Here is a 25,797-nt window from a genome sequence, read left to right as displayed (position 1 = left end):
GGCAGAGGTTTTGGTGTTGAATAATCTTTTCACATTGTCTGTTATGTATTACCCTGTCTGTAAGAGAGGTATAGTGGATTCGATATTTAAGACTTGAGTATTGCTGTGCTGTCAGTCCTCTCAGAACCTGTCACAGAGGTAAACATGACAATATTTAGATTGTACAACTTGTCATACTCCTGTCGATAATCACTTTAGTGGATATATGAGTGTTACTGACAGAAAAATTAAAACGAGACTGTTTTGATAGACCCTGTTCTAAATAAGAATATATTGTGTTGTACTCAAACCTGAAATTATAACTCAGAAATCCTCTGCTCCACCTACTGAGTGGTATTATTGCCTTATTCTAGGATGTCCAGGGCTGGGTGTATTGTGGCAGGTATCAATTTACCCAGTGGGCTTTGGATAAATAGCTTATTGATTCAATCACTGTGGTTTGTAGGAGTTAATGTGTGATTTGGTGGAGAGCAGAGGGTGTTCAGGGGCAAGCAGTCTCGATTCTCTCTGAGTTTTGTGCAGAACTGCACAGTTTTGTGCATGCTAGAAATAAAATGGTTTGGGTGTGTGTATCTTTAAAGGTGCAGTCCTTTTGGAGCCATGCATGGAAATGCCATGTAGGCAGCAACCAAATTTCCCTTGCAGGTGTGTCGACATATTAAAAATGGAGATGTCCTGTTACTGAACCGCCAGCCCACCCTTCACAGACCTTCCATCCAAGCTCACCGGGCCCGAATCCTGCCTGGAGAAAAAGTGCTGAGGCTTCACTATGCCAACTGCAAGGCTTACAATGCTGATTTTGATGGAGATGAGATGAATGCCCATTTTCCACAGAGCGAGCTGGGTAGGGCAGAAGCCTACACCTTAGCCTGTACTGATGAACAGTATCTGGTGCCAAAGGCAAGTGAAACTGTCAGATAAATGTACTCCTACCTGAAAGCACTTTGGTTTGTTTGTTTTTTCTAATGATAAATGAGAGAATATTGAAACAAATCTATTTATTTACTTCTGAGATTTATTCCTGGTTTCTCTTCTTTCTCCATCTGTGGTTTGTTCATCTGAAGGAAGCCCAGCATGTCCAGTCTTGTTCCTTTGAATGTCAGTGTCCAGAAGAGCTTTAGTGGAGTTGTGCTGTAATGATGAGTTCTTTACAAATTACTTTAGTGCTTTTATCCAGGGGGAATAGTTTTGGGAGCTGGAGGCTTATTAACACCCCCAACCCTTTTTCTTGTTATCTCTTTAGGATGGGAAGCCACTTCCTGGCTTGATCCAGGATCACATGGTTTCTGGAGTCAGCATGACAATCCGGGGCTGCTTTTTCACCAGAGAGCAGTATATGGAGCTTGTTTACCGAGGACTGACAGACAAGAAAGGAAGAATTAAAACCTTTCCTCCTGCCATTATGAAACCACAGCGATTATGGACAGGAAAGCAGGTGGTTTATTAATTTACTGGGTTGAAGAATGCCAATGGTTCCATAGTAAGCAGAATGCTGATGCTAAAACCAGGGCTGCTCTAAAAAGCCAGATCCCATCATCTGATCCACACCACATAGATCCTGGTGTATGTTCTTGAGCTGGGAGAGTCATCTTTCATTTAAAATGGCAGAATTAGAATAGGTGTTGCAGATAAAAGTGTAGTGGTGCAGGTGACAGGCATGGGAGCAAGGAAGGTCATAGTAAACTAGGTTATGCCTGAACTTAAAGGCTATAGGTAAATATTCTGGTATTTTTTGAGATCATCATTAGATTGATGTAATATCTGGGAAACCTAAGTGAGTGCTCCATTTTGTGCTATTTAAGAGAGCTTAACATTCAACCCAAGTATCATGTTTTATAGCAGAGTAGAGGAAGTTCTCTGCCAGTTTTTCATGTAAAACCCAACAGACAGCTCTTTTTTGTTGTTGTTAATTTTAATCTATCTAGTTATTGGAAAAGTCTTTGCTTCCATACGTTTCTAAATAATTATGTGTCTCAGCTCATTGATCTTTCACAGGCTAGAGTAGCATAAGGATATTTCTGTCTTGTCAGATTTCCAGGCTTTTAAAACTTTGCTGTCAGTGGAGAAAATACATACAGGAAGTTGCTTGTCTCCTCCATGCCAAATTCTATACGTTGAGAAGGGAATATAGGAAATAAATAGTTCCTGCCACTCTTCCTGCTTCTTTATAGGTTGTTTCTACGTTGCTAATAAACGTCATCCCAGACAACCACATTCCACTGAATTTGACTGGGAAAGCCAAGATTGGTGGGAGAGCCTGGGTGAAGGGACCTGCAAGCAGACGTCTAAATCTTGATTCAATGTGTGAATCTCAGGTATGCAGCAAGTCTGGGACAGCAGAGAAGGGGGCAGCTCTGGAGGTTGGGGTGGGCTGTGTTGTACTAAAATTGTGTATACAGTAGAGGAATGGGAAGGGCGGTGGACGGATGACAAAGTTAAAAGCAGATATTTAGCAAAAGTTACTGCCAGAAGCGGGTGATTAAAAGATAGGCCTGGGGGTCAGGAAAAACTCTCATCTGGTCCTGACTGATGCAGATTCCATCTGTTTTTGTTAGGCCATGTGTCTTCATTTTTGGACTTTATGGGTGGAAAAACACAGATGGTGTTAGAAGTTTTATTTCTGCTATAAATTCTGGAAGTACAGATAATCTGACCATATTTAACTGTTATGTGAACTTTTTAAACTTAAACCTATTTTCACATGGATTACGCAGAAAAACCTGTAGAGGTCATAGTAAGATCAAAATTTCCATTTTCCTGAATGGCTGTGTTTTATTTTTCAGGTTATTATTAGAAACGGGGAGTTACTGTGTGGAGTCTTGGACAAAGCTCACTTTGGCAGCTCTGCCTATGGCCTGGTCCACTGTTGCTATGAAATCTATGGGGGTGAAACCAGTGGGAAAGTGCTGACGTGCCTGGGACGCCTCTTCACTGCTTACCTGCAGTTGTACAGGGGGTTTACAATGGGTGAGTAACTGCAGCACCTCCTGAGATATAAAGCAGACATTGTTGGGCATAATACGTGCTAATTCTGTAAAGAAAATTTAGCAAGACTGCCCTAGAGTGGTATAGCTGCTTGCCAGCCTTTTTTTGAACTTTTTCTTTCCTCTTCCTGGTTGGTGCATAAACATAAAGTACAATGTTGAGTATGTCCAACAAGTTCTCTCTTCTGTCCATCCTAGTCAAAGTGTACACAGTCTAAATGCCCCATGTTGAAATTTTGTTTAGATCAAAACCTCCTATGAATCTCTGTTATCTTTTTTGAAAAAGAATTGCTGCACAGAAAGCAGAACAACTGATGAAGCAAGATGGAAGAACTTTGAGGGGTTGTTAATCAGGTCTTGCACCACTCTACTGTAAAACTTTTGGTAAATGTCTGACTTTCATTACAGCTTTGCAAACTCATGCAAGAGTTGTGGAGGCACAGTCCACTATTAGACAGCAATAGTGAGGAACCAAGAGACTGCTGTGAGCCAAGGAAAAGGGAAGGATATCTTTGGAGTGAGGAAGGTGATTTGTTGACTGTAAGATACAGAACACGTGTCAGGAGAGCCAGGGTGCAAAAACTAGTTAGGAAAAGGTAACAAGCCTGGGATCACTAGGTAGTTAAAACAATAGAAAATGAAAAGTGGGACTGGAGCAGGAGTGACCATTTTAGTGACTCCTTACAAATAGCTTAGAGCAGTTAGGATTCCAGTCTTTAATTTGTCCTGTTGTTCTCCTTGTCCTGTCATCAGAGGGGTCTGCGTTTTTAATTTACCTTTTTTTAAAAAAGCTAAGAAATGCCAGATTGAGCAACGTTCAGCTAACAGGAATTTTGATGTGGATGGAAGAGGAAAACTAGATTGATGTGACCCATAAAACATTTGTTTGTGCAAGTGCACCAATTAAAAATTTTTAGAGACTGTTGAATTAAGACTTCTGAAGTTGATTTTGCACCCTTAATGCTTAGTTGATGTTGCATGTTTTTTTTTTGATGGCCTGCACCTCCATGAAAAAGCCACTCAATTTTTTTTCTTGTCAAGCTGCAGAATTATAACTTTAATTGTGACTTTCTTTTCCAGCTCTTTGCTCTCAAAATCCCTGACAGCAAATGTGGTTCCTTCCTCAATTCTCTTTCAGTTTAGATCATTGTGTTCTGGGTCTCTTCTTTAACAGGGATTGAAGATATTTTGGTTAAACCCGACGCAGATCACAAAAGAAAAAAAATCATTGAGAAGTCAAAGCAGAGTGGTATTGAAGTAAGTCTGTTTTGCAGGTGGTTTTTTTTCCCATAATTAAAAATTTTTGAAACCATGCCCTGTTTAATCATGACTGCTTGACACCTATAAACCCCCATATTTTACTTTCAGGCTGTTAGAGCCGCTCTTAATTTGCCAGAAACAGCATCATGTGAAGAGGTCCAAGGGAAATGGCAGGATGCCCATCTCTGCAAAGACCAGAGGGATTTTAACATGGTTGATATGAAATTCAAGGAGGAAGTAAACAATTACAACAACGAAGTTAACAAGGTTGGCATCGAGGCATCTGTGCATACTAATCTTGTTTGGAGACTTTCTTATTAAGTTGGTGAGGGGTTCCTGACTCTTCTGAAGGCTGAAGCTTTCCATCTGTCCCAGCATAAGGCTTCACACACTGCCTCTCCACCTCAGCCTTGTCCTCCCTGAGCGAGATGGCCTAATGTTCAAGATGCTTTTAAAATTATAAATAGAAATATTTGTGATTGTTTTTTCACTTCGTTAAAGCCTTCAACTGGAATTGCTTTGGTTCATTATTTTATTATTAATGTTTGGTTTTCTTCCCTTCCCTCCACCACAACTCTTTAGGTCTGTATGCCCCTTGGTCTCCACAGGAGCTTTCCAGAGAACAATTTGCAGTTGATGGTACAGTCAGGAGCCAAAGGATCCACTGTAAACACAATGCAGGTAATCACAGCCAGGATACTCAGCAACTACATATGTTGATGTGATTTGAACTAGAATGTGAGCTCTTGGGAAGCTCTTGTGGGGATATCTAATACCAAAGCAAGATTTTTATTCTGGACTGTGGCATGGAAAAATTTTAGAAGAATGTAATAAAGACCTCAGTGGGTGATGGAGGAGAGTCAGTGTTTATTATAATCTATTTTTGAATCACTTCTCAGTACATGAGGATTTATTCCAGCAGCAGACCTGCTTTTCAGAAGGAATGCTGCAGTTCATGCAAACAAATCTACTGTAGGAGAAAGGATTTTTCCTGGCCTCTGTTGGAGACTGACCCTTTTATCCTTCTTCCACTACTGAATAGGAACAATGAAATCTTTGATTTTGGTGGAAATGGCAAGGATGCTTCTTCATTTTGCTTTCTGCAACACAGACACCAAGCAAAAAACACTATAAAAATGCCATCTAAAATTCTACCTCTGATGAGAGGGAATGACCAAAGCTCAAGAGAGGAAGTGTTTTGGTTTGAGATTTTTGTTCTCTTTCTGAGAGGTGGTGAGGATCATGTAGGGACCCTCAAAAAATTATTTACGATATTTTTAGTTTCACATCTCTTTGTATTAAAATAAACATACACAATGAGAATGAAAATGTTGAGGATAAGTCAGAGGGCTAGCATAACTAAGAAGACCAGATGAAATCTTCATTCCTTTTCTGCCTCTGAGTAGCATGAACATTTCATGAAAAAGTTAACATTTAGACACTGAGCATGTAGTGAACATTTTACTTTTTTTTTCTTTTACTGTATTTTTCAAGAACATTTATTAAGCTTACGTGAGCAAAAAAGTTGGATGGAAAAGTTATGTTTCCTTTTTTTCCTGTCCACATTTAGATTTCGTGTTTGCTGGGCCAGATCGAGTTGGAAGGTCGGAGACCCCCACTGATGGCATCTGGCAAATCACTGCCCTGTTTCCAGCCCTATGATTTTTCCCCCAGCTCAGGAGGATTTGTGACTGGCAGATTTCTCACTGGGATCAAACCTTCTGTAAGTTTAATACTGCTTATATTGATACTGAAGATCATTTAATCTTGGTATTTTAATACCGAGTATCTGCAATTATAGATAAATTACCTTGTTCACCCTACTTTTATATGTAGCTTTTGAGGAATAGCTTAAATTTCCAGTCTTGGTGTACTTCTCAGCAGAATGATGATGGTATTGTGCTTGTATTTAGGAATTCTTCTTTCACTGCATGGCTGGCAGGGAAGGTCTTGTGGATACAGCTGTCAAACCCAGCCGCTCTGGGTACCTGCAAAGGTAAGAGGCTTGGTTTAGAACTGGAGCCTTTAAAAGGTCCTTTTGTTTGTTTGGTTGATTTTTCTCTTTTTGGTTTTTTGGGGGCTTATTTTTTGGAGAGTGCTGTAGACCAGAATTGCCTGTAGTGCTTAGACTAGCTTCACTGTACTTGACTTTTACAAAATTGTTTACTGTCTGAATGTTGAATGTGTGTTCTAAGTCCAGTTTTCTACAGGACTAGATCAAGTGGAACTGTATTATCTCTAGCTTATCTCTGGCACATAGCAGCAGCAGCTTCTCCTTTTGGAGAAATCTCTTTGCTGGTACAAGTACAGATGTAGAAACTCCAGGCAACTCTAGTTTTTCTTGGCCACATTGCATGACCCTCATCTTTAGTCAAGCAACACCTCCAGTATATGGAAGAAGATGGAAGCTTGTAATTGTTTCAGAGGGATGTCCCCTTCTTTCAGACAACTGTTAAAGAGTGACAGCAGAAATAGTAATTTACTGTTTCATTTTAAGTTGGGTTGGTCCAAGGAAACTGGAGGGAGCAACAAGCTGAAAACTTCACCAATATCATTATGCATTTCACTTGGTGGTTGTGTCTGTAGGATTTTTGGCTTCCAGAATTCCCATTCAGCCCTTAAGTACACTTAAGAGGTTAATGAAAACAGTATTTTTTGTGTTAGAGTTATATCATCAGTGTTGCTTTGTAGCCTCTTAATAGCATTTTCCTTTTCTTGTTTTTTTTTTTTAATGTCTTTTTTCCTCTGCAATAGGTGTATCATAAAACACTTGGAAGGACTGGTGGTTCAGTATGACCTGACTGTACGGGACAGCGATGGCAGCGTGGTGCAGTTTCTGTATGGAGAAGATGGGCTTGATATCCCTAAAACTCAGTTCTTACAGCCAGAGCAGTTTCCTTTCATTGCAGAAAACTACGAGGTAGAACACCTAAATCTTGTGTTTATCTGGGGTAAAGGGGAGACTGAAATGCATGGTTAACATCTGGCCTATCTGTCAGGGATCCAGTGGCAACAGTTGTTTCTCTCAGTCATTCTCAGACTAATCTACATTTTCCTTTTTGCCACTGTATCATTGTATTCAAAAGATGGAAGCAGATCTAAAGTCTTCAGCATGATTTAAGTCTCAGTTTCAGCAAACCACCAAGCACTGTGTTTCAACTCTGCACTTGAATTCAGCAAAAATTACTTTACAGTCTGTCAAGTTTGATTAACTTCCTTTTATCAGTGTCATCACTGCTTATTACAGAATGGTGATAATAACATAAAGTTATAAGGAGTTTTGTCTCAGTTGAGTTGAAAACCAGTTTTGTAAGTTGTTTTACAGCAACTGAGCATTTTGGGTAGCAGCAGATGACCATTTCAGTTTGCTTTGCCTTTTCTGCCACAATGAGCATAGAGAGAATAATCACACACACAACTTGCTTGTAGGTAATCCAGAAGACAAACCATCTGGATGAAGCTTTAGCAAGGATGGAGTCTCACCAAGCTAACCGGCAGTTCAAAGCCATCAAAAAGTGGCGATCCAGGCACCAAAGCTCTGTGCAAAGAGAAGGAGGTTTTCTGTTGTTTTCCCAAAAGAAAAGGGCAAGTGTGAAAGCACAGATTCCAGCAGGTGAAATAAAAAATGGAAGAGATCCTGCTACTTTACAGGTAACACAGAAGCAGCTGAAATGACCAAACCGTTCAAAAAAAGTTTCAGAATTCAGTATTTTTTTTTTTTAATTGCTTTGTATTTCCTGAAGTGTTTCACGGTCTACTTAAACAAGTTACCTTTTGAAGGAATCATATGTCAGCTGTGGGTGATGAAGCTGAGAATTATTTATTAAAGTCTGTGGGCCCTAGTACTGGGTCAGGAGCTAAAAACTCTGAGGTAAATCTAGTTTTAGAAAACAGCTCATGTTCATGGATGGTTTGGGGGGATTGTTCTTGTTTGGTTGGTTTTTTGCTGGTGGGTTATATAGGGTTTTTTTCATATACAAAGAGTAAGTCTCCCTTGCATGGACAGATATCTGCTAGCTGGATGAGAGCCTGTTTAAATACCAAAGATCAGAGGGCTGAGCCAACCCTGCCTAGCGTTTCCAAAAAATACTCTGGCTTAAGCCTCTTGTACATCATGGCACTGATCTATATGGTGTGGCTTCTAATGACGATTGTATGTATGGACACAAAATGCAAACAGGTCCTGCTTTTTGCTTTCAGTAGATATGTAGATGCAGATACTTGTTTGTCTCAGTATATTAGAAAGCTCGGTGGACAGATCTCCATGTCACAAGCCAATTCCTCCTTCATGAAACAGCAAGGCTTGTAAAAGATCAGGTTAGCTCATTTTCTGAATTGATTTTTGTTTTTAAGCTGGTATTAGCTATTTCTTTTATCAAACGTGACAGTTGAAATGTTACTTTAATAGCTAACAGACTGAAGAAGAGAAATAAAACCTGTCAACATGCGTAATAAGAGCTCTGCTGGACTATTGGACTTGAATGTTGAGAACTGAAAATCAGAGAAGCTCCTTTTTCATGCCAGCTTTGGATAGGCGAGGTGATAGTCAGCTAGAAGTAAAGATTTAAGTATGTCAAGGGGTTTCACTCCCAAGTTAAAATCATTCCTAGAGGCTGCATTTCACTGGTTTCTGGAGTAGTTACTGTGGTTATGTGTCAGACTATTTCAGACTTGAAAAGAATCTTGAAGTCATTTGGCTTCAAAAGTGTTAAGCATCAGATAAAGGAGAACACCATTATTTGTAGCTGAGCTGTTTGCTGTGTTGCATTCACCCTTACATTTTACACAGATTATCTTTTTCTCCTTCACTGCTGCTCCTGGAAGCAGTGTTAGGTGGTTGTGGAGAAACCAGTCTGCTTAAAAATCTCCTCTCCTTTTCAGTTATTGAAGATGTGGTATGAGCTGGATGAGAAGAAACGAAGAAAGTATCTGAAGAAGACAAATAAGTGTCCTGACCCAAGCCTTGGTGTTTGGCGTCCAGATACTCATTTTGCATCTGTTTCAGAAACATTTGAAAATGGAGTCGAAGGTTATATCAATAAATGGGAATCTGAGAACAGCCAAAGTTATATGCACCCAGCACTTTCTTCTGATAGGTAAAAACTTCTGTCTCTACTTCTCTCAACTGAGCCAAAAATTGAAATACATTTTTCAACTGAGTTTGCTAAAACTGAAAAACCTTTACCACATGTTGTTTTTGTTGTGGCCTTTGTGAAATAAAGCAGTGGGTTTCAGAATGGTTCCTGAAAGCCAAGTGTGCTTAGTGTGCAGTGGGAGGCCCTGGTTATCTGTTTCTTCCAAACCTGAATTTTCCATGCTGCTGAGGGCTTTGGCAAAGGCCTTCTGGAACAACAGCAGTGTATTACTGTCCCTGTACATATAAAATAATACTTTACAGTAACCTTAAAACCCAAAATATGCTCTTGACACACCTTGGAGTCATCAAGGCAGTTAAGAAGAGCAAGTGGGAGTAAATGGACTCTCTTCTGACATTCTGGGAATTGGCAGCAGAAATAAAATATGGTTTGGCCAAGGCCCCAGTTCTGGGTTAATGGTCTGTGTTTGTCAGATCCAATTGGGATAGAGAATTTTACAGTTTCTGGAGCATATTTATGCATAAGTTACCAGGAGAAATTGGCTGAAAGATGTAACTTTATTGAACTGAGCAATGTTTCGGTCTTGTCTGAGTTCTTAATTTTGTACATTGAGCTAAACCTCTTATTTCCTGTCTTCAGATTAAAGGATTTGTTGTATTTAAAGTGGCAGCGATCTCTTTGTGACCCAGGAGAAGCTGTGGGTCTTCTTGCAGCTCAGAGTATTGGGGAACCTTCCACACAGATGACTCTGAACACCTTTCACTTTGCTGGCAGAGGTGAAATGAATGTCACATTGGGTATTCCAAGGTGAGAAAACTGTGTCCTCAATGGGTCCTTTATTTCAGGCACTTGGATATATAATTGTGCTTAATCTCACTGGCAGGTATATGTGTAATCTTGAGGGTGAATGATCCTTCAGTTTAATAGAAAATTGTGCCTGTTAAGAACTAGTTTAATGTTTTCAAGTTTTACAGTTACTTTTTATCTGGAAAATGAACCAAAATATCTGTGAAGGCCCCTTACTTTTATCTGATATACAGCAAATCATCAGTTTGTTCTGAATTAACGTGGGTGCTGACCTGGCCTCGTGTGGGTGTGTGATGCCTTAGGTGGGAGGTCATTGTGTTACTTCAGAGAAGCAGGGAAGGGGGAGAACATGAGGAAGCATCCATTATGCATCTGTAGGAAACAGACTTCATTAGTTCTTCTGTTCTTGGAACCATTTATTATAATTTCTGTTCTTTTCCCACAACTGGGGGGGAATAATCTCATTGAGGCAGTGGAGCTGCTGTTGTGCTGTGCCTGGTGGGGAACCAGAGCAGTGAAAAGGAGCAGTGCAGTGGTAACCACACAGCTCTTGGTGCACACAGCTTTGGCAGAACTGGCAGCTGCTGCATGCTGCCTAATAGAATGAACTAGGCATTCATCTGATTGCAAAGTGCTTTTTTGGCTTAATTTGAAAGGTCATTCTTTGTTTAAAGGTTGCGGGAAATACTGATGGTGGCCAGTGCAAATATTAAAACGCCAATGATGAGTGTTCCTGTGTTCAATACCAAGAAAGCCCTCAAGAAGGTGAAACATCTTAAGAAACAGCTCACAAGAGTCTGCTTAGCTGAGGTGAGCCTCCTGTCCAGTGCATCCTTTGAAAATTGGCAAAACAAAATCTCCTGTTTGAGCTCATCAGTAGCTCTGGCTTAGTAGGAGTTTCCACATTTGAAGGTTTAACTGTGAATGCAAGATGAGAGGGTCCTTTCTCTTTACCTACTGAACCTGTAATACCTGCTAGGAAGTGGAGTGTTGGAAGGAATTGCAGTGACTGTGGCTGTGTAAAACTTAAATTCAATTTAACCTGTAGAACCCTGTCCTAGGCTGCAAACTCTGAAATGTAAAGGAAGGGAAATAGTTCAGAGAAAGCAGTAGTATAACGGCAGAGAGGATTTATGTTTGCTGCCATAGTCTTGCCTGGCTTTTTGTCAAGCTCATTTTTGACAGTCTTAGAATTGGAGGGGTTCTGTTTTGTCTTTGAAACAAGCTAACCTGGCTGTGACTGGCATAATAGAGACCTTTCTGTTTGCCCCCCACCCCTTCTCAGTCTCAAACAAGTGGCTGTGCTCAAAATGTGTGGCTCCCTGGAGACTCCATATACTGAAGTGTGATGTGTTCTGTGTTCCCTCTCTTCCTGGGAGTGCAGTCCTGTGCTCTCCTACATGCTGCACCCAATTCTGTCTTACTCTTGCAAGTTGAAAGCAGCAAGGATAAAGTTAAGACTCAGCTGTGTGCTGAAATACTGTCCTGTTCAATGAGCTGGGGTCATAAAATGCAGCTGTTGACCCACTAAGAAGGGTAGTGTCTTGTGAAGAAGTCAGGTGGGAGGTGAGGCTGTTCTCCCACTGTTGTCTTAAGCTAATTTTTGAGAAGAGTTTAAGCCAAAAACAATGCAATTGGGTAGAGTCCTGTTCCTCGGGAGCTGCCACAAAACCTCCAGAAAAGTTTGCCTTGTATAATTCTGGTCTCCAGTGGAAAATAGTGGAATTGCAGGGAGTGAATGAAGTGTCTTCATCAAAGAAGTAACATTTTCACTTGGGGCTTTCGTAGGTCCTGCAGAAAGTGGACATAGAGGAATCCCTGCATGTGAAGCACAAGCAGAACAAGCATCGCCTCTACAAAATCAAATTCCATTTCTTGCCCCATGAATATTACCGAGAGGAGAAGTGTGTGAGGCCCAGGCAGATCTTGCACTTCATGGAAACAAGGTGGGTTTGCTTTCAGGTATTTTAATATTTGCTCTTCTTTTGTCTTTTTATGAGCTCTGTATGTTGTTTATTACAGCTGATATGGCTTTCAGAGCACCAGTTTCCTGTGGATGTGCTACCAGGAGCATTTACACAGTTGTGTTTATGTCTTGAATAAACTGTGGATCTGTGGCATAGTGACAGTGTAGAATTGTATCAGGGCAGACTTTTCACATGTCTCTGATATAGTCAGAGAAGAGCCGAATAAGCAACATTTCATTCCTTATCTTTGGATGCTTAAGCACTTATTACCAGCAGAAATGTTTGAATACTTTAGGTATCCCTTGGTGCTTTCATTAAACAGAACTAAACATTTTAATTTTTTTTTCTTTTTTTTTTTTAGTATTTTAAAAAATAAATCAATCGGAAAATGCTGGCTTATTTTTCCCCCTTTGTTTTTTAGCCCCTGTTTCTATTCCCATGTCTGACCAAATTTGTCTAGTTAAAAGTAGAATATTTAATAAGGGTCTATGGAAAGCTATTTTTGTTTTGTAGAAAGCCTTCATTGATTTCTTCCTCCTTGAGTTCAAGCGGGGTTACTTTATTTTGTATGTACTTGTTGGTCTAAAAAAGAAAAAAAGTCCAGTAATGAACCATCTCTTCTGAAGGTCAATTTAGTGTGCAGATTTTATATCCAGATGAGCATATCATTTTAAGCTTTGGACTCATGGCTACATCTGTGATAGTAAGAGAGCTGATACCAACCTTTGATTCCTAAGGGAATGGAAAAGGGATGAGAAGAAAAATTATTTGCCTTATCCTAGAAATACTTTTGCATCCATCAGGGAATATTTCCTCTTTTGAGTTGACTGGCTTTTTAACCAAAATAAATTATTTTTCTGACAACTTCAGATTGACTGTGGTGCTGCTGAACTTTGATATTCTGGGTTGCTTCTTCTGTCAGGTTCTTCAAAATTTTTCTGGAAGCAATTAGAAGGAAGAGTGCAAAGATGGCATCTTTTATTGAAGTCAGCACTCGGAAGACAACTCGGAAGGATTTAGATGATGACCAGGACAAGGTACAGAAAAACACTTCCTGAAAAAAAACACCCCTTCCTTTACCTGTTTATCAGAACCAGCGTTTGGAAAAGTGTAGCATGTTTCAGTGTACACAAAGTGTGTCAAGTCTAAATTGCTACTTAAATATTTTCTTCATGCATAAACTGTCTTTGCATTCACATAAAATTAACAAGGAAATTAAAGTTTTTGTGTATTAAATCCTAATTCACTGTACTCTGAAAATGCCAGTTTATTTTAGCTTCACTGAGACAAAAGCATATTACTCTGTTTGCTCCCAGATCAATGTCCTGTTGTAGCAGTGCTTGTCAAAACTTTTGTAAAGGTCCTTTGTTTGTTCTTTTGCATGTTCCTTCTGCCACTGGTCTTCCATCAAGGACTGTCATTAGCAGTCTGATAGCTTATCCATCTTGTAGATACTCATCTTTTTTAGTGCTGAAGTTATTGTAAGTTCATTTCTGTATAGTAGTGGGCTTATAGAAATTAATTTGTCCTTAAAGATAGAACACTGAACGAGGGATTGTTAAATTCCAGATAATGATATAAAGCCTTTTGATGCTCTTGATGCTTCCTAACAGCCTCATTATCTGATCTGTCATGGGTTTCTAGAGACAGAGTAATGAGGAAGCTGTAGCAGAGGAAGAAGAGAACATTGTTGATGCAGAAGCTGATGAAGGGGATGGTGATGCTACAGAAAGTAAACGGAGGAAGAACCAGGAAGAAGAGGTAATGACTTTATAGGTGCTCAGCACTGTTCTTCAATTGTCTCTTTCTTCTGCCTGGGATTGAGTTGGGAAGGAAAACTTCCATTGAAGCAAAATGCTGAAAAAGCTCAAACCCCTCTTGAGAGGAGATAGGAAAATCTCTGCTTTGTGCTGATCAGTTTTCATTTGGACCTCCTTGGAAGCCTTTTTCTTCAGGCATTGGGTAGATGTGTCTTAACTTCACCTCTTGCTAATTTCATGCCATTAATTGTTTTTAAAACTTTACTGTTCTTAATAAATATTCTCCCTGGCTCTGCATGTTTCTCTGGGTTCAGTACTTCATAATTACTGCTTAAAAGATGGGTTGCTTTAACTTCAGCAAGAGGGTGGACTAATTGAAAATCCTGAGGGAATCCCATCTTCAGAGTTGGATTATGGGAAGAGATGAGACTTTTGCAGGGGGAGAAAACTAAATTCTGTTACAGTTCCAATAGCTTGTAGCATCCCAGACTGTGCTGAGGAATAATGGCAAGATTATAAAGGAATAGAGACTGAACTGAATCTGTTGTATTATTTTCTTTACAACAGAATTGCATTTTCCTTGTACCATAGGCGAGGTACTTGCAAATCAGCAATGAAGAGTATTCCTGAATTAAACTGTTCATGGTCTGCTTTGTTTCTGTCCAGGTTCTGGCTCAAATAAATACAACTTTGTTTCTTTGCAGGTCGACTATGAGAGCGAAGAAGAGAATGGGGAAGAAAATGTTGATGAGACTCCAGAAGATGAAGAGGCTGAATCAGAAAACGAAGAAAAGGCTCCTGGTGCTGAAGAAGATCAGAATGGAGCAGAGGGTGAAGAATCTCAACCTCTTTCATTCATGTCTCAGACTAAAAAAGAGAAAGATCAATTACTTCAGGCAGTAGAGGTGCGAGTAAATGCTGTTCTGGCCAGCCACCCATCCATACAGGATTACACATTTGACACTGAAAATGAACTTTGGTGTGAGGTAAGGTGCCTGGATCATCTGTGGGTGGTTGCATGCAGCTCCCATAACAAATGGATCTTTTCAGTGCAGTGCTGCTGTTTTATCTCAGCAATCCCATATGAATGCAGAAAGTGGCACTACAAATGTGCTTCTCGACAAAATTTTCAGTAATTTCTAATTTTCAGAATGCCTGATGAAACTTCTTTTTAAAAGCAAGTTTTTGACAGGTTTATCATGTTTTTAATCTTTAAATATGCAATGGACTGCTGTGCAGCTCTTGATGAACAAAAGTGATGGCTGGACTGTTGAAAAAAATCTCAGCACTTTAAAAAACCAAATAAAGCCCCTAACAAACAGATACCCATCCTCTCTCCCCAAAGAAAGCCACCCCAAATAAGCAGTGAATGTAAGTTCAGAGATCTTGAAAGCAATGTGCATGACTGATCTTGGCATGGGGAGTTCGTACTGGCATCGTTCGGCTCGGATTCCAGTCAGATGTTTATGTTCCTAAACACACAACTTGGGTGATTCCAGTTGTCTGCTTTTTGCCTCAAAAGAAGTGGGTTGTTTATTGAGCCTGGTATTCAAACTTCCTCACACTGTGTTGGTTTTTTCCTGCCAGGTTTCTCTGGCGCTGCCGCTGACGAAGGTGTACTTCGATCTCTCCTCCTTGCTCGCCTCCCTGGCACGCAGCACAGTGATCCATGAGGTGAAGGGGATCACAAGGTGCCTGTTGAATGAAAGCACCAGTAAGGAAGGAGAGAAGGAATTTGTTCTGCACACTGAAGGGATAAACATGGTGGAGCTGTTCAGATACTCTGACGTGTGTAATCTATTTATAATCCCAGACTTGAATGATCTTTTGTGTTCTAGGGGATGATGGATGCCATTTCAATTTATCAGGGCTGATCTGTAGCCTTTTCAGCTCTTAAACTCTCTTCCTCCTCCTTTTTACCCCCAGATCTGTTCAGAGCTCAGTAGAGCCTTTTCTCAAGGGCATCTTGCAAATCAGTGTTTGTGCAGCAGCCAGTGCCTAATGACAGATGATTTCACACCATGCTGCTTACTGAGTCTCTAAATGTTACCCAAGGGAGTTCTTCCATCTAAATGAATTGCAGTGCTTGGAAATGAATAGTTCTGTTACCCCATCTGGCCCATAACACAACAAATACAGGATTGGTTTAAGATATATCTTCTCTTTCGCTAAAAGTTCTGGCTGTCTGAGACACTGGGTGTTGCATTGTGTTGTTTGGAAGACTTTAACACATTCCTCTGCTGCTTGGGATGGTTTGTTAGTTTGCTTTTTGTAATTTCAGTTAATTTTCTCCTGTGGTGAGTTTTGATTCCAGTACTCCTATTCATGTGTATAATACTGCTTAAACATAAATCCCTGGAATCATTTTTGTCTGTGTTTGACTCTGAGCTGCTTCATAGTTGTTCTGTAACTGTTGATGCTGCTTAAGCTCATGAAAAATGGAGGAAAAAAGCTATCTTAGCTTAGCTTAAGTTATTTGGAAATACAGAGCAACTGCTGTCCTAATTTGCATCTCTATTTTTTTCTGCCTTTAGATTTTGGACCTGAACAGACTTTATTCCAATGATATTCATGCCATGGCTAAGAATTATGGAATTGAATCAGCCCTGAGGGTGATTATAAAGGAAATAAAAGATGTATTTGCTGTATATGGTAAGATTTCTTTGTATTTTTAAAGGTAGTCTTTAATACCATTAGATTGGAAAATGCAGCCACAGTGCTTACAGTTGTGGTTTTGCATGATCATTCCATTTATGTGCATATTTTTAAATTGCAGGTTTTCATCATTTTAATCATTCCAGTGTCTTCTGCACAGACCTTGTTAGTTAATTATTAGGTTTCTTTTAATCAATAGAAAATACACTAGATGAGTTTGAATTTATCCCCCTTTCACAGAGTTTTTCTATTCTGGTATATTTTTTGCAAGCTGTAAGGTCCAAACGAATTAATTATTGATGTCTGAGGAAGCTAACTGTTAGACTTGTATAGTGGCCCTGAGAACAGGATCAATCTTGCCTCATTCTGGCTTTTTAATGATGGGAATCTAGGCACCTGAGATTTTATAGCTTCCCTAAAATAGCTGCACTGTATTGTCTGAATGTTCTCTCTGCGTAGATTATTCAGAGGGTTCAGCCTGGGGAGGCTGCCTGACTTAGACTGCTCAAGTTAGGCATGTTGAATTGCCCTTCAGTGAGCTGTGTCTTGCTGTGAATTAAACTATTGAAAAGAGGGAAGATTAATACAGTGGGAATTTTAGCAAGCAGTTATATCAAACGGATTTGCCAGCTGGCAGCCCAGAACGGTCTCACCTTCAAGTTGTTCAAGAACTGCTTGGTAAATGTTGACAGAGCTGTTAATGATCCCCCATTACACAGTTATTTAGAAATCAGTGCTATTTCTTTTTAGCCTAAACAGGATTTTTTTCTGTGGATGCACAGAGAACATCAGAACCTTTCTGACTCCAGAGCCCAGGCCATCGAGTGAGAGGATAGAGCTCTGTCCATTCCAGATGGATGGATGTGTGATCCCCCTCTGCATAAACAGAGATGGTCCAGGCCCTACTGATTTTATGTAGAGAAACTCCCCTGCCTTACAGCATTCTTGACATTTCAGTTTCCCTGGAGAGATATTGTTTTGTATGATAGGTCTGCCTCTCTTGGATATTTGAGGGGAGCAGTTAAGGCAAACACACACTGCCAGAAGAATGTTAATGGAGATGTTCTCCATGTTGATTGGTTCAAGGGGTTTAATTTAGATCTGATTTATTTAAAAAACCCACACACTTAGCCCTTGAATGCTCTGATGATTGCTCTTTCTTGTGTTCTAAGGGATTGTGGTAGACCCTCGGCACCTTTCACTTGTGGCAGATTACATGTGTTTTGAAGGAATTTATAAACCGCTGAATCGTTTTGGAATTCAGTCCAACTCCTCCCCTCTGCAGCAGATGACATTTGAAACCAGCTACAAGTTCTTGAAGGAAGCAACAATGATGGGTAGGTGGTTTAGTTCGAGATCTCTTGCTGCAGCGTTTCACATGTGCTTGGTTTTCGTCCTAACTTTCCACTGTTTTGAGTAAAGCACAATTGCATTAGAAAAAAATGCCAGAGGCTAAAATTTTAATTAAGCCCTTGCCCAGGAAAATGTTCCAGGTGTTTTTAATAAAATTCTGTCAGCTTAAATGAAGTCAGCTCCCACATGTAATTTGTGGGGTCTGCGACTCCTTTCTTTAAGAATTAGATAGGCATTGTTATTTAGGTTGTTAAGGTTTGTTATAGCAAAGCTTTATAACAAGCTACTAAATCTGTCTTTTTCTGTCTCTGCTATTATCATCTCTGCTCTGTTTCTGTGCCTCTCTTATAACTTCCATATCTTCTCTAGACTTGCTATTCAGCATTTTATTGTGAGAACAGACCTCTTGGTTGTTACTTTGATTTACCACTTTACTATCTTTGCATTTTTCCTCAAACACAGACAAAGGGTCAGGCTCCTTTGTCTAATGGTAGGTTTCTGTGTGCCATTTGAGATTCCCAAGAGTATCCTTCTGCCCTCTAGTTGCCTCTCTGGAACGTGCAGATATCACATGGCTGTGTGGATCATTTAGGGCATTTGGAACACCACTAGCCATCCACATTTAAGGCCTTCTATCAAAATAAAACTTATACTTTAAGTCTGTCATTAGATTATGTGATCTCATGCTTTGGATGCTAATTACATCTCCCTTTTGCAAATAGACTTGGTGTCTGTCACTTGCCAGTTGGATGCTCCCCTTGGATGCTACTGTACTGCCTCCTTTCCTCCCAGTTACAGATGGGGAAAGCCCTCATCTCCTCAGCTTGTGCCTTAAACTGCCTTGCACAGGTGCCAGAGGTGCTTTTATCACTGAATTCCTTGTGGTTAATGCTGCTTTATACCTTTTCTGGGAAGGTAATTTGGGTTTTAATGAACAGTGTTGGTTACAATTGACTTAATTCATCTGAAAATCATAAAAGGAAAGTGTAAATCCAGGGTGAAATTGAGGAGAAGAGGATGTTCTCGTGCAGTTGCACTCCCTGGATTTATGTCATATCACACACTGACTTGGAAATGAAATCCCATGAGCTTTTTTGCCAAGTGAAATGTAGTTTTTGGATAATATTACAAATAAAGACATGCAGTGCATACTGACAGCAGGGCACGGTGACTTGGCAGGAATGCTGCACTGATTACAAAGCAGAGGGAGTTAATGATTTCACCACGCTGGAAATCAAAGTCATAATGGGGATTGCAGCAGCCTGGATCTAATCTGCTGTAGTGTAACTAATAACTTGACTGTACAGTTAAAGAGACACTGCAAGGGAGCCTCGGGGCAGATGGCCCTGAGCAGTAAGAAGGAAAGAGGAAGGTTTGTGGCTGCTGTGCACAGGTTGCTGATCAGGGCTTGGTGTGCAGGGAGCACATGGCAGCACAAGTGAGATCCCTTGGGCTGTGTGCTTGGAGAACAACTCTTTGTTAGCATCACGTGAGCAAACAGGGCAGTTACGACTGTCCTGTTTAAGGACCTTACAAAGGAGCTGTTTTTCCTTCAACTGACACACATTTAGGAGCAGCCACTTGGTTATCCAGCTGTGGCTGAGATCATAGCAGCAAGCACACTGTGCTGTGGTGCAGCTCTTCCCCACATCCTCTGCGTGATAGAAAGTTCAGCACATTTTGCTCAGTAGAATAAAAAGAACCAAACTTATTAAAAGTTTAACGGTTTTATTTCCAATATTCTAACTGTTCTAACGATAAAATTCCAGCTTGCTGTAGTCAGGATGAATGAAAAACAGCCTGGTTGCTTAGAAAAACAGTGGAAGCAAAACAATCCCAGCCAGACATGTCATCTGAATGCTTCCAAATTTCTGTGACATTATTTCGCTACAGTGAGCAACCACAAAATCGAAGGAATTCATGGAATGTCTCTCCAGTGAAAAGTTCTCTTCCTATCTAGCCAGAAGGATTTAAAATCCACATCAAAACGATTCACTCTAACAAAGGGAAAAGGCAGCAATGACAAGAGAATCTTTTTGGTTTTGCCTCACACGTATTTTTTTTAGTGATCTATTTAATCAGCAAAATGTGTTCACTGGAAAGTCAAATCTGTGTTCTCTTAGAACTCAGAACGTGTTGTCTTTCCATGCTGAATAGGGAGAATTTAGTAATGTGTGGCCTAATTCTTTGCTTGGACAAAGAAGATCGGGATGAGATAGTAGTTGTTGTAGGAGGGGTAGGAAGAGTTTTGGACTCCTGCTCCCAGAAATCCCAAGTCAGTGTGAACAGCAGGTGGCAGAGCCTCTCTGGGCCAGATGGCTTCTTGCATGTAAACCGAAATGCTTTCTTTCCAGCACTGACCTTTGAGAAACCTTTGGGCACCTCCTAACAGATTTTGTCTGAATTCCATTGCAGGTACCCACGATGAGCTGCGCTCCCCTTCGGCCTGCCTGGTGGTTGGAAAAGTTGTCAAAGGAGGGACTGGCTTGTTTGACCTCAAGCAGCCCCTGACATAGTGTTTTGGTGATAACTTCAGGATTCTGACTGAAATGTTCATAAGAGCTATGTGTGCTCTACAGCTACACAGTGAGGGCACGTGGCTGTGTCCCCAGTCATCTTCCCTGTGCCAGAAGGCTTCTCAATCTGGATACCCCGTGAGCCTTATCTATTGAATGAGTACAGGAGCTACCCTTTGATCCAAAGAAACATTTATTTACTGTTCATCAATGTAAAAAAGGAGATTATTGGTTTACATAGAAAGGAATAAAATGCAGGAGTCTGTCTGGATCTCAGAGAGGCCGCGCAGCAGCTGTGGCAGGCAGAAGTCAAAGCAGAATCTGTTTATGCTGTGTTAATTTTTGTGGGGCAGAATCCCATCAGGGTGGGTGGTGCCAGTTGCCTCATGGTCATTAACATGACAAATTTCCAGCACTGGAAATAGCATTCCAAACTGGCAGGTGTAGCTGGGCAGTGCTGTGCTTCACCTGCTACACTGTATTGGAGCATCTGTGCTTGAGTGTTGATTTCCTCATCTTTTGCTGCACTGGGGTGCACTGCCATGACTTGTATAAGCTTTGGAGGATGCATTTTCCTATTCTACTTCATTTAGTAAGAATAATGTGTCTGTGAAACAGACAGTTGTTAAATTTCTGTATTACCTGAACACTGGAATTCAGAGTTTTCATGGTTCCTATAGGCACTTTCCAGTGCCTACTCTTATAACTTCTTTGTATGGAACAGATCTCACACAGTGAGAGACCTGACTTTTGCTAAGGATTAATTCCTTGAATGCCAACATGAGCTGCTGTGGCAGTGACTACACAGAAGACTCCTGTAAGAATTACCAAAACAGAGATTGTAAACTATTTTTACTTACATCTTCTGTATCAAAGAGAATATTTAATAAAGGACATTGCAAAGAAATATCCTGAATGCCCTGTTATGTGGCTGTGTTACCAAGGGGAGTTCCCTATGTGGCCAACAGCCACCACTTGGACTCTGGTTGCTGTTAAAATCGTGTAGCCCAGAGCTGTTAGCCACTCCTTGGAAATCAGACTTGTTTATGCATTCAACTTTAATCAGAATGCACTGTGCACAAGTAGATGAATTCTTGAGAGTTTGATCACTACCATCTAGGCAAGTTCTCTTAAGAGTTTTCAATGCCTGATCGTTCCCACTGGTACCTCAGCGGGAAAGCACCAGAGCTCCCTTAGCCAGCTGAGAAGGGCCACTTCCAGAGGGGATCAGAACAGAGAGTGGGAGACGTTGGCTTGGGACTGTGAAAGAGCCTCTGTGGAGACTCTTGATGAACTGTTCTGCCTCAGCCCCTTAAAACTGTGTCACATGTCCTGCCAGTTGCACTGAAGCTGAACAAATGCGTTGGCTCAGCAGAGGTCCGGTTTCACTTTGCAAATCTTCATAAAAGATTTCCTTGTGTCTTTCTCCAGTCTTAGCACCTGCTATGTATTTCTCAAAAACATGTCATTCTGCAGACGATCGTAAGAGAATTAGTTGGATACAGTTTGGCAAATGGTTAGATGGGGATGAACAAACATTGTACAGAAAGACTTCTGCTTTCAGGCTGCTGGTCTGTACTGGTGAGTCCAGTACAGACCTTCTGGTTGAGAAAAATCCCCAAGAGGTGTTCACTGTCCCCCAGTGAAGAGCATCAGTGCTACACTTCCTATCTGGAGATGTGGCATCCTTCAGTTGTCAGAAGAGTTTGGCCTAAATAACTCATTCATCTGAGTAGGTGGTTAGTCACTCCTGCTCCCAGGTTCTCTAATACTGATGATTCTTTAAGTAGAGCTGTTTGGAAAATGTGCTCAGGCTGCGGCAGGATGAGCCAATCTACCCTTTCTGTGTTGAGTTGCCTTTAAAATTTTGGCACAGGTCAGGATCCAAAACCCAATTCTGATTATACTGAAAGAACTGGCACGGTAGGAAAGTCCTGAACACAATTCAGATCTTAGCCAGGAAAAAGAAGTAGGTGGCTTCTCCTGTTCATGGACAGAAGTGATAGGGGAGAGACACGACCTCAGATGAAAGTCCATGCCTTTCAGGCTGGAGAAAGGCAGGTGTTTTGGCATATAAATGGGTTTAGTTTATACTGTGAAGGAGAAGCAGCTGAGGTAGCAATTGCTCTTAATCCCTAGTGTGAGCAGGTTGGCTTGGGAATCTAGATCTAAACTGCCCTTTCTGAGGCAGGAGAAGTTTTGATTTGCTTAAAATTCACTTGTGTGCAGGAAATTGAAGAAGAAAAAAGTCCTACTCCTTGTGTCTAGAAGACTTCTCTTTCTTTTCATGTGCCATGAACCTCTGTGCATCTAGATCTTCTATTTTAAAGTGAATTTCTTCCCCTTGCACTGATTGCTGTCACTGTACGGTGTTTTGTGAGGAAGTGTGAAGTACTTATCCTCAAGCAGGGTCTGGGAGAAGTCTGCAGTAATGGATTGGGCTCTTGCTGCTTTGTCATTATGTAAAAAAGACAAATGGGAATCAGTTTTGGCATAAAGGACCCCAAAGAGCTGGCAGTAATGTGATTTTGTAGAGAGAAGGAGATAATAATTGAAAGGCCAGAAGAATGAGCTAGAAAGCCCCTTTGGATGGTGAGAATGGAGCTCTGCAAATATTTTAAGGTGGAAATTAATAACTGGGATTTCCTTTTTTTTTTTTCTAGTAAGTATCTTACTGCTCTGAATAAAGATTTCAGTGTGTTTTTTTGCTGCTGAGGAAACCTCCTGGTTCTCTCTGGTGGCAGACCAAGCTCAACTAGTCAGAAGTGAAGAAACACATCAGATGACCCTGAAAACTCTTCATGCTCTTTTTGGCTGCTTTCTGCAGGTTCATTTCGATTCCACACTATTTACAAGTCTTTCTTCAAATACTTTTGATGCTATTTTGAAAACTGTCAGAAATAATGCAAAACTAACACTGAACAGTCAAATCTTGAGGTGGTTTCCTCTAGTTTGTGTATGTCTGCAGCATTTCCATTTGCAGGTGGTTTAGAAGTCAGGTGCTGTGCTGGCACTGGCCACGCTCTTAATGCTTCTTCCCTGGTAACCATCCCTTCTCTTAACTGTCTGCTGCACTTTCTTTATCTCCAGTAATAACAGCAATCTGTCTGTTACTTAAAGGGGACTTATAAAAGAGGGACAGTGACTTTTTGCACAAGGCAAATAGTGATAGGACAACGGGAAAAAGTCTTGAATTAAAAGAGATTTAGATTAGATGTTAGGAATAAATTCTTTACTGGGAGGGTGATGAGACACTGGACCAAGTTACTCAGAGAGGCTGCCCCATCCCTGGAAGTATTCAAGGCCAGGTTGGATGGGGCTTTGAGCGACCTGGTCTAGTGGAAGGTGTCCCTGCCCATGGCAAGGGGTTGGAACTAGATAATTTTTAAGGTTCCTTCCAACCCAAACCATTCTATGATTCTACAGTACAAAACACCCACTTCTGAACCAGATTTGTTATCTGTAATACAGGGATAGCAAATATTTTCAGTGTGTTGGTAATGGTGAATCACATTTTATTCGCACAGCAGTTGGAATGTGAGTTATGTTCAAGCTTAATAAATCATAAGGGAAGGCTTGTTTTTGTCAGTAAATGATAAAAAAAATCTGAAATTGGGCAATGAGAATGGATACAAGTAGGAATTAGTTCTTTCACCTCCAAAGCAAAGCTAAATATTAGAAGACAGAGAGCAGAAATGTTTGTTTTCCCAGATTGCTGGTTCCCATGTTGCTATGCTTGTGTAGGTCAGTAACCAGGCAGTGGCCACAACACAGGTCCAAGAGACCTTTAATCATTTGGAGCCTTTCTGGACAAACCACTTGAAGTTTGCCAGTAAGTACTGGAATCTGGAAGCGACCTCATCTGCTGAGGAATTTGGCAAGTGGGAGGGCATGTGAGACCTCAGTGACACTTCCCACAAAGTCAGATTGTGGTGACCAGATCATGCTCCTGGATCTGTCTGGCAGCAGGCGGATCAAGCCAAAACAAAAACCTTTCTCTGGGGTTAGTTCAGATGAGAGAACTTGTGAGCATCACCCATGAGGGCTGAGATCCAAAATGTAATCTGGAAGTTTCGGTGCTGAACATGGCAGTCTTCATCTTTGGGGTGCACGTGAAGGCTGGGGTCTAGGGGTGTTTAGATGACTGGTATGAGGTGGGGGAGAATGAGATCTGCATCCCACAGCTTCCTGCATGGCAACCAGCTACCTCAGCCTGAAGGGAACAGCGGGAATTTTGTACATCCTCAGACCCTGATTTACCTTGCTGTTTATGTTGCGTGGATGATGCTTCACCCTGGAGACTCCTGAGTTTTGTTTTGTTTTGTTTTGTAGATAATGTAACTAAAAGAGAGCAAATGTGACTTCTTTGACAATGCACCCAGGGAAGAGGCAGTGACCCATGGCCAGTCAAGCCCATGAGCCCAGTGCTGAGGGCAGTCACTGAGGGCACAGGAGACCTGCTTTGGGCTCTCTGCAGTGCCCTGGGGGCTTCAAATACACCTCCTGAGTGCACTAACCGCCAGCCCAGGAGAGGAAAACTTCAGTTTTCCTGCTCTGAAACTCCTTGCTGCTTCTGGAAGTAACATGCTGTTCACAGAGACAAGGGCAGGAGGAGGTCAGCTCTGATCCCAGGGGAAGGGAGGGGAAACTAGGGCTTACTTGGAAGACCAGAGAAACCTTTCTCCTAGTGTTTGTGCAGCCTCATCCAGCAGGGCGGAGAGAAATCCTGCCTCAAAACAGTATTTCAGCCAGCTCTTTTTCAGAATTTAAGGCATTTTCCTGTGATGGGAAAGACAAGTGTTCTAAGTCCTCAGGGAAAAGAGGGTTATGAAGCTCTGTAAGCACTGTGACCCCCTAGTGAAGCAACCACCCAGCTCCTTCAGCCTTGCCTTTCTATATCCATTCTGATTTACAGTGCAGTACAGGTTTGGTGAGGCCTGAGGATGCTCCCAGTGGGAAGTGGACACCAGTACTGCAACGTCCAAGCCTGGATGCTGAGTTGGAGGCATGCAGGGGTATAATGGGGTACTCAGAGGGCTGTAGGGTGGGAAATGAAGGTACTTATAGAACTCTGCTGGCTGCAGGGTCAAGGGGCAGCTCAGCAGCTGTTTTCAGAATGCAAAGTTGATCAGGGAGTGCAGAGTTGATCAGGGAGGCATCCTTAGCACATCCTCCATGGAGGCCTGAGCTGAGTTGTCAGCCAGGGCCAGCCCAACAGCCTGTTCCTGCTTCTGTTACAGAGGGTGCCACAGAGCCAGGATTAAGCAAGCTGCTCATTAATGATGTTTTACAGTTTTCTGGCATAGATCCCTCAAAAGAGCTGACTGTCCAAATTGCCCTGGAAAAGTTTTAGGTCTGATTTATTGATGGAGAGGATGTAGAGCTGTTCCCGTTTTCCT

At 41.2% G+C, this 25,797-nt stretch overlaps 1 protein-coding gene across 1 annotated transcript in view; it reads left to right on the top strand.

Moving 5' to 3' along the window:
* Positions 1 to 21,305, top strand: part of POLR1A (RNA polymerase I subunit A) — a 32,307-nt gene extending 11,002 nt beyond the window's left edge. The window contains exons 13-34 of the mRNA XM_018086573.3: positions 646 to 900; positions 1,244 to 1,435; positions 2,172 to 2,315; positions 2,784 to 2,967; positions 4,159 to 4,241; positions 4,353 to 4,511; positions 4,827 to 4,925; positions 5,815 to 5,967; positions 6,158 to 6,240; positions 6,999 to 7,164; positions 7,674 to 7,895; positions 9,126 to 9,340; positions 9,980 to 10,147; positions 10,822 to 10,957; positions 11,936 to 12,093; positions 13,037 to 13,151; positions 13,759 to 13,875; positions 14,579 to 14,860; positions 15,462 to 15,662; positions 16,409 to 16,526; positions 17,702 to 17,866; positions 20,298 to 21,305. Of these exons, the coding sequence (XP_017942062.1) occupies positions 646 to 900; positions 1,244 to 1,435; positions 2,172 to 2,315; positions 2,784 to 2,967; positions 4,159 to 4,241; positions 4,353 to 4,511; positions 4,827 to 4,925; positions 5,815 to 5,967; positions 6,158 to 6,240; positions 6,999 to 7,164; positions 7,674 to 7,895; positions 9,126 to 9,340; positions 9,980 to 10,147; positions 10,822 to 10,957; positions 11,936 to 12,093; positions 13,037 to 13,151; positions 13,759 to 13,875; positions 14,579 to 14,860; positions 15,462 to 15,662; positions 16,409 to 16,526; positions 17,702 to 17,866; positions 20,298 to 20,398 (3,516 nt within the window). The 3' untranslated portion in view covers positions 20,399 to 21,305. The remainder of the gene's footprint in view (positions 1 to 645; positions 901 to 1,243; positions 1,436 to 2,171; positions 2,316 to 2,783; positions 2,968 to 4,158; positions 4,242 to 4,352; positions 4,512 to 4,826; positions 4,926 to 5,814; positions 5,968 to 6,157; positions 6,241 to 6,998; positions 7,165 to 7,673; positions 7,896 to 9,125; positions 9,341 to 9,979; positions 10,148 to 10,821; positions 10,958 to 11,935; positions 12,094 to 13,036; positions 13,152 to 13,758; positions 13,876 to 14,578; positions 14,861 to 15,461; positions 15,663 to 16,408; positions 16,527 to 17,701; positions 17,867 to 20,297) is intronic.
* The last annotated feature ends 4,492 nt before the right edge of the window (positions 21,306 to 25,797 follow it).

The sequence above is a fragment of the Manacus vitellinus genome, unplaced genomic scaffold, assembly GCF_001715985.3.
Source record: "Manacus vitellinus isolate BGI_N305 unplaced genomic scaffold, ASM171598v3 scaffold_98_pilon, whole genome shotgun sequence".
NCBI classification, from domain to species: domain Eukaryota; kingdom Metazoa; phylum Chordata; class Aves; order Passeriformes; family Pipridae; genus Manacus; species Manacus vitellinus.
This window is presented reverse-complemented; position numbering and strand designations above follow the sequence as displayed.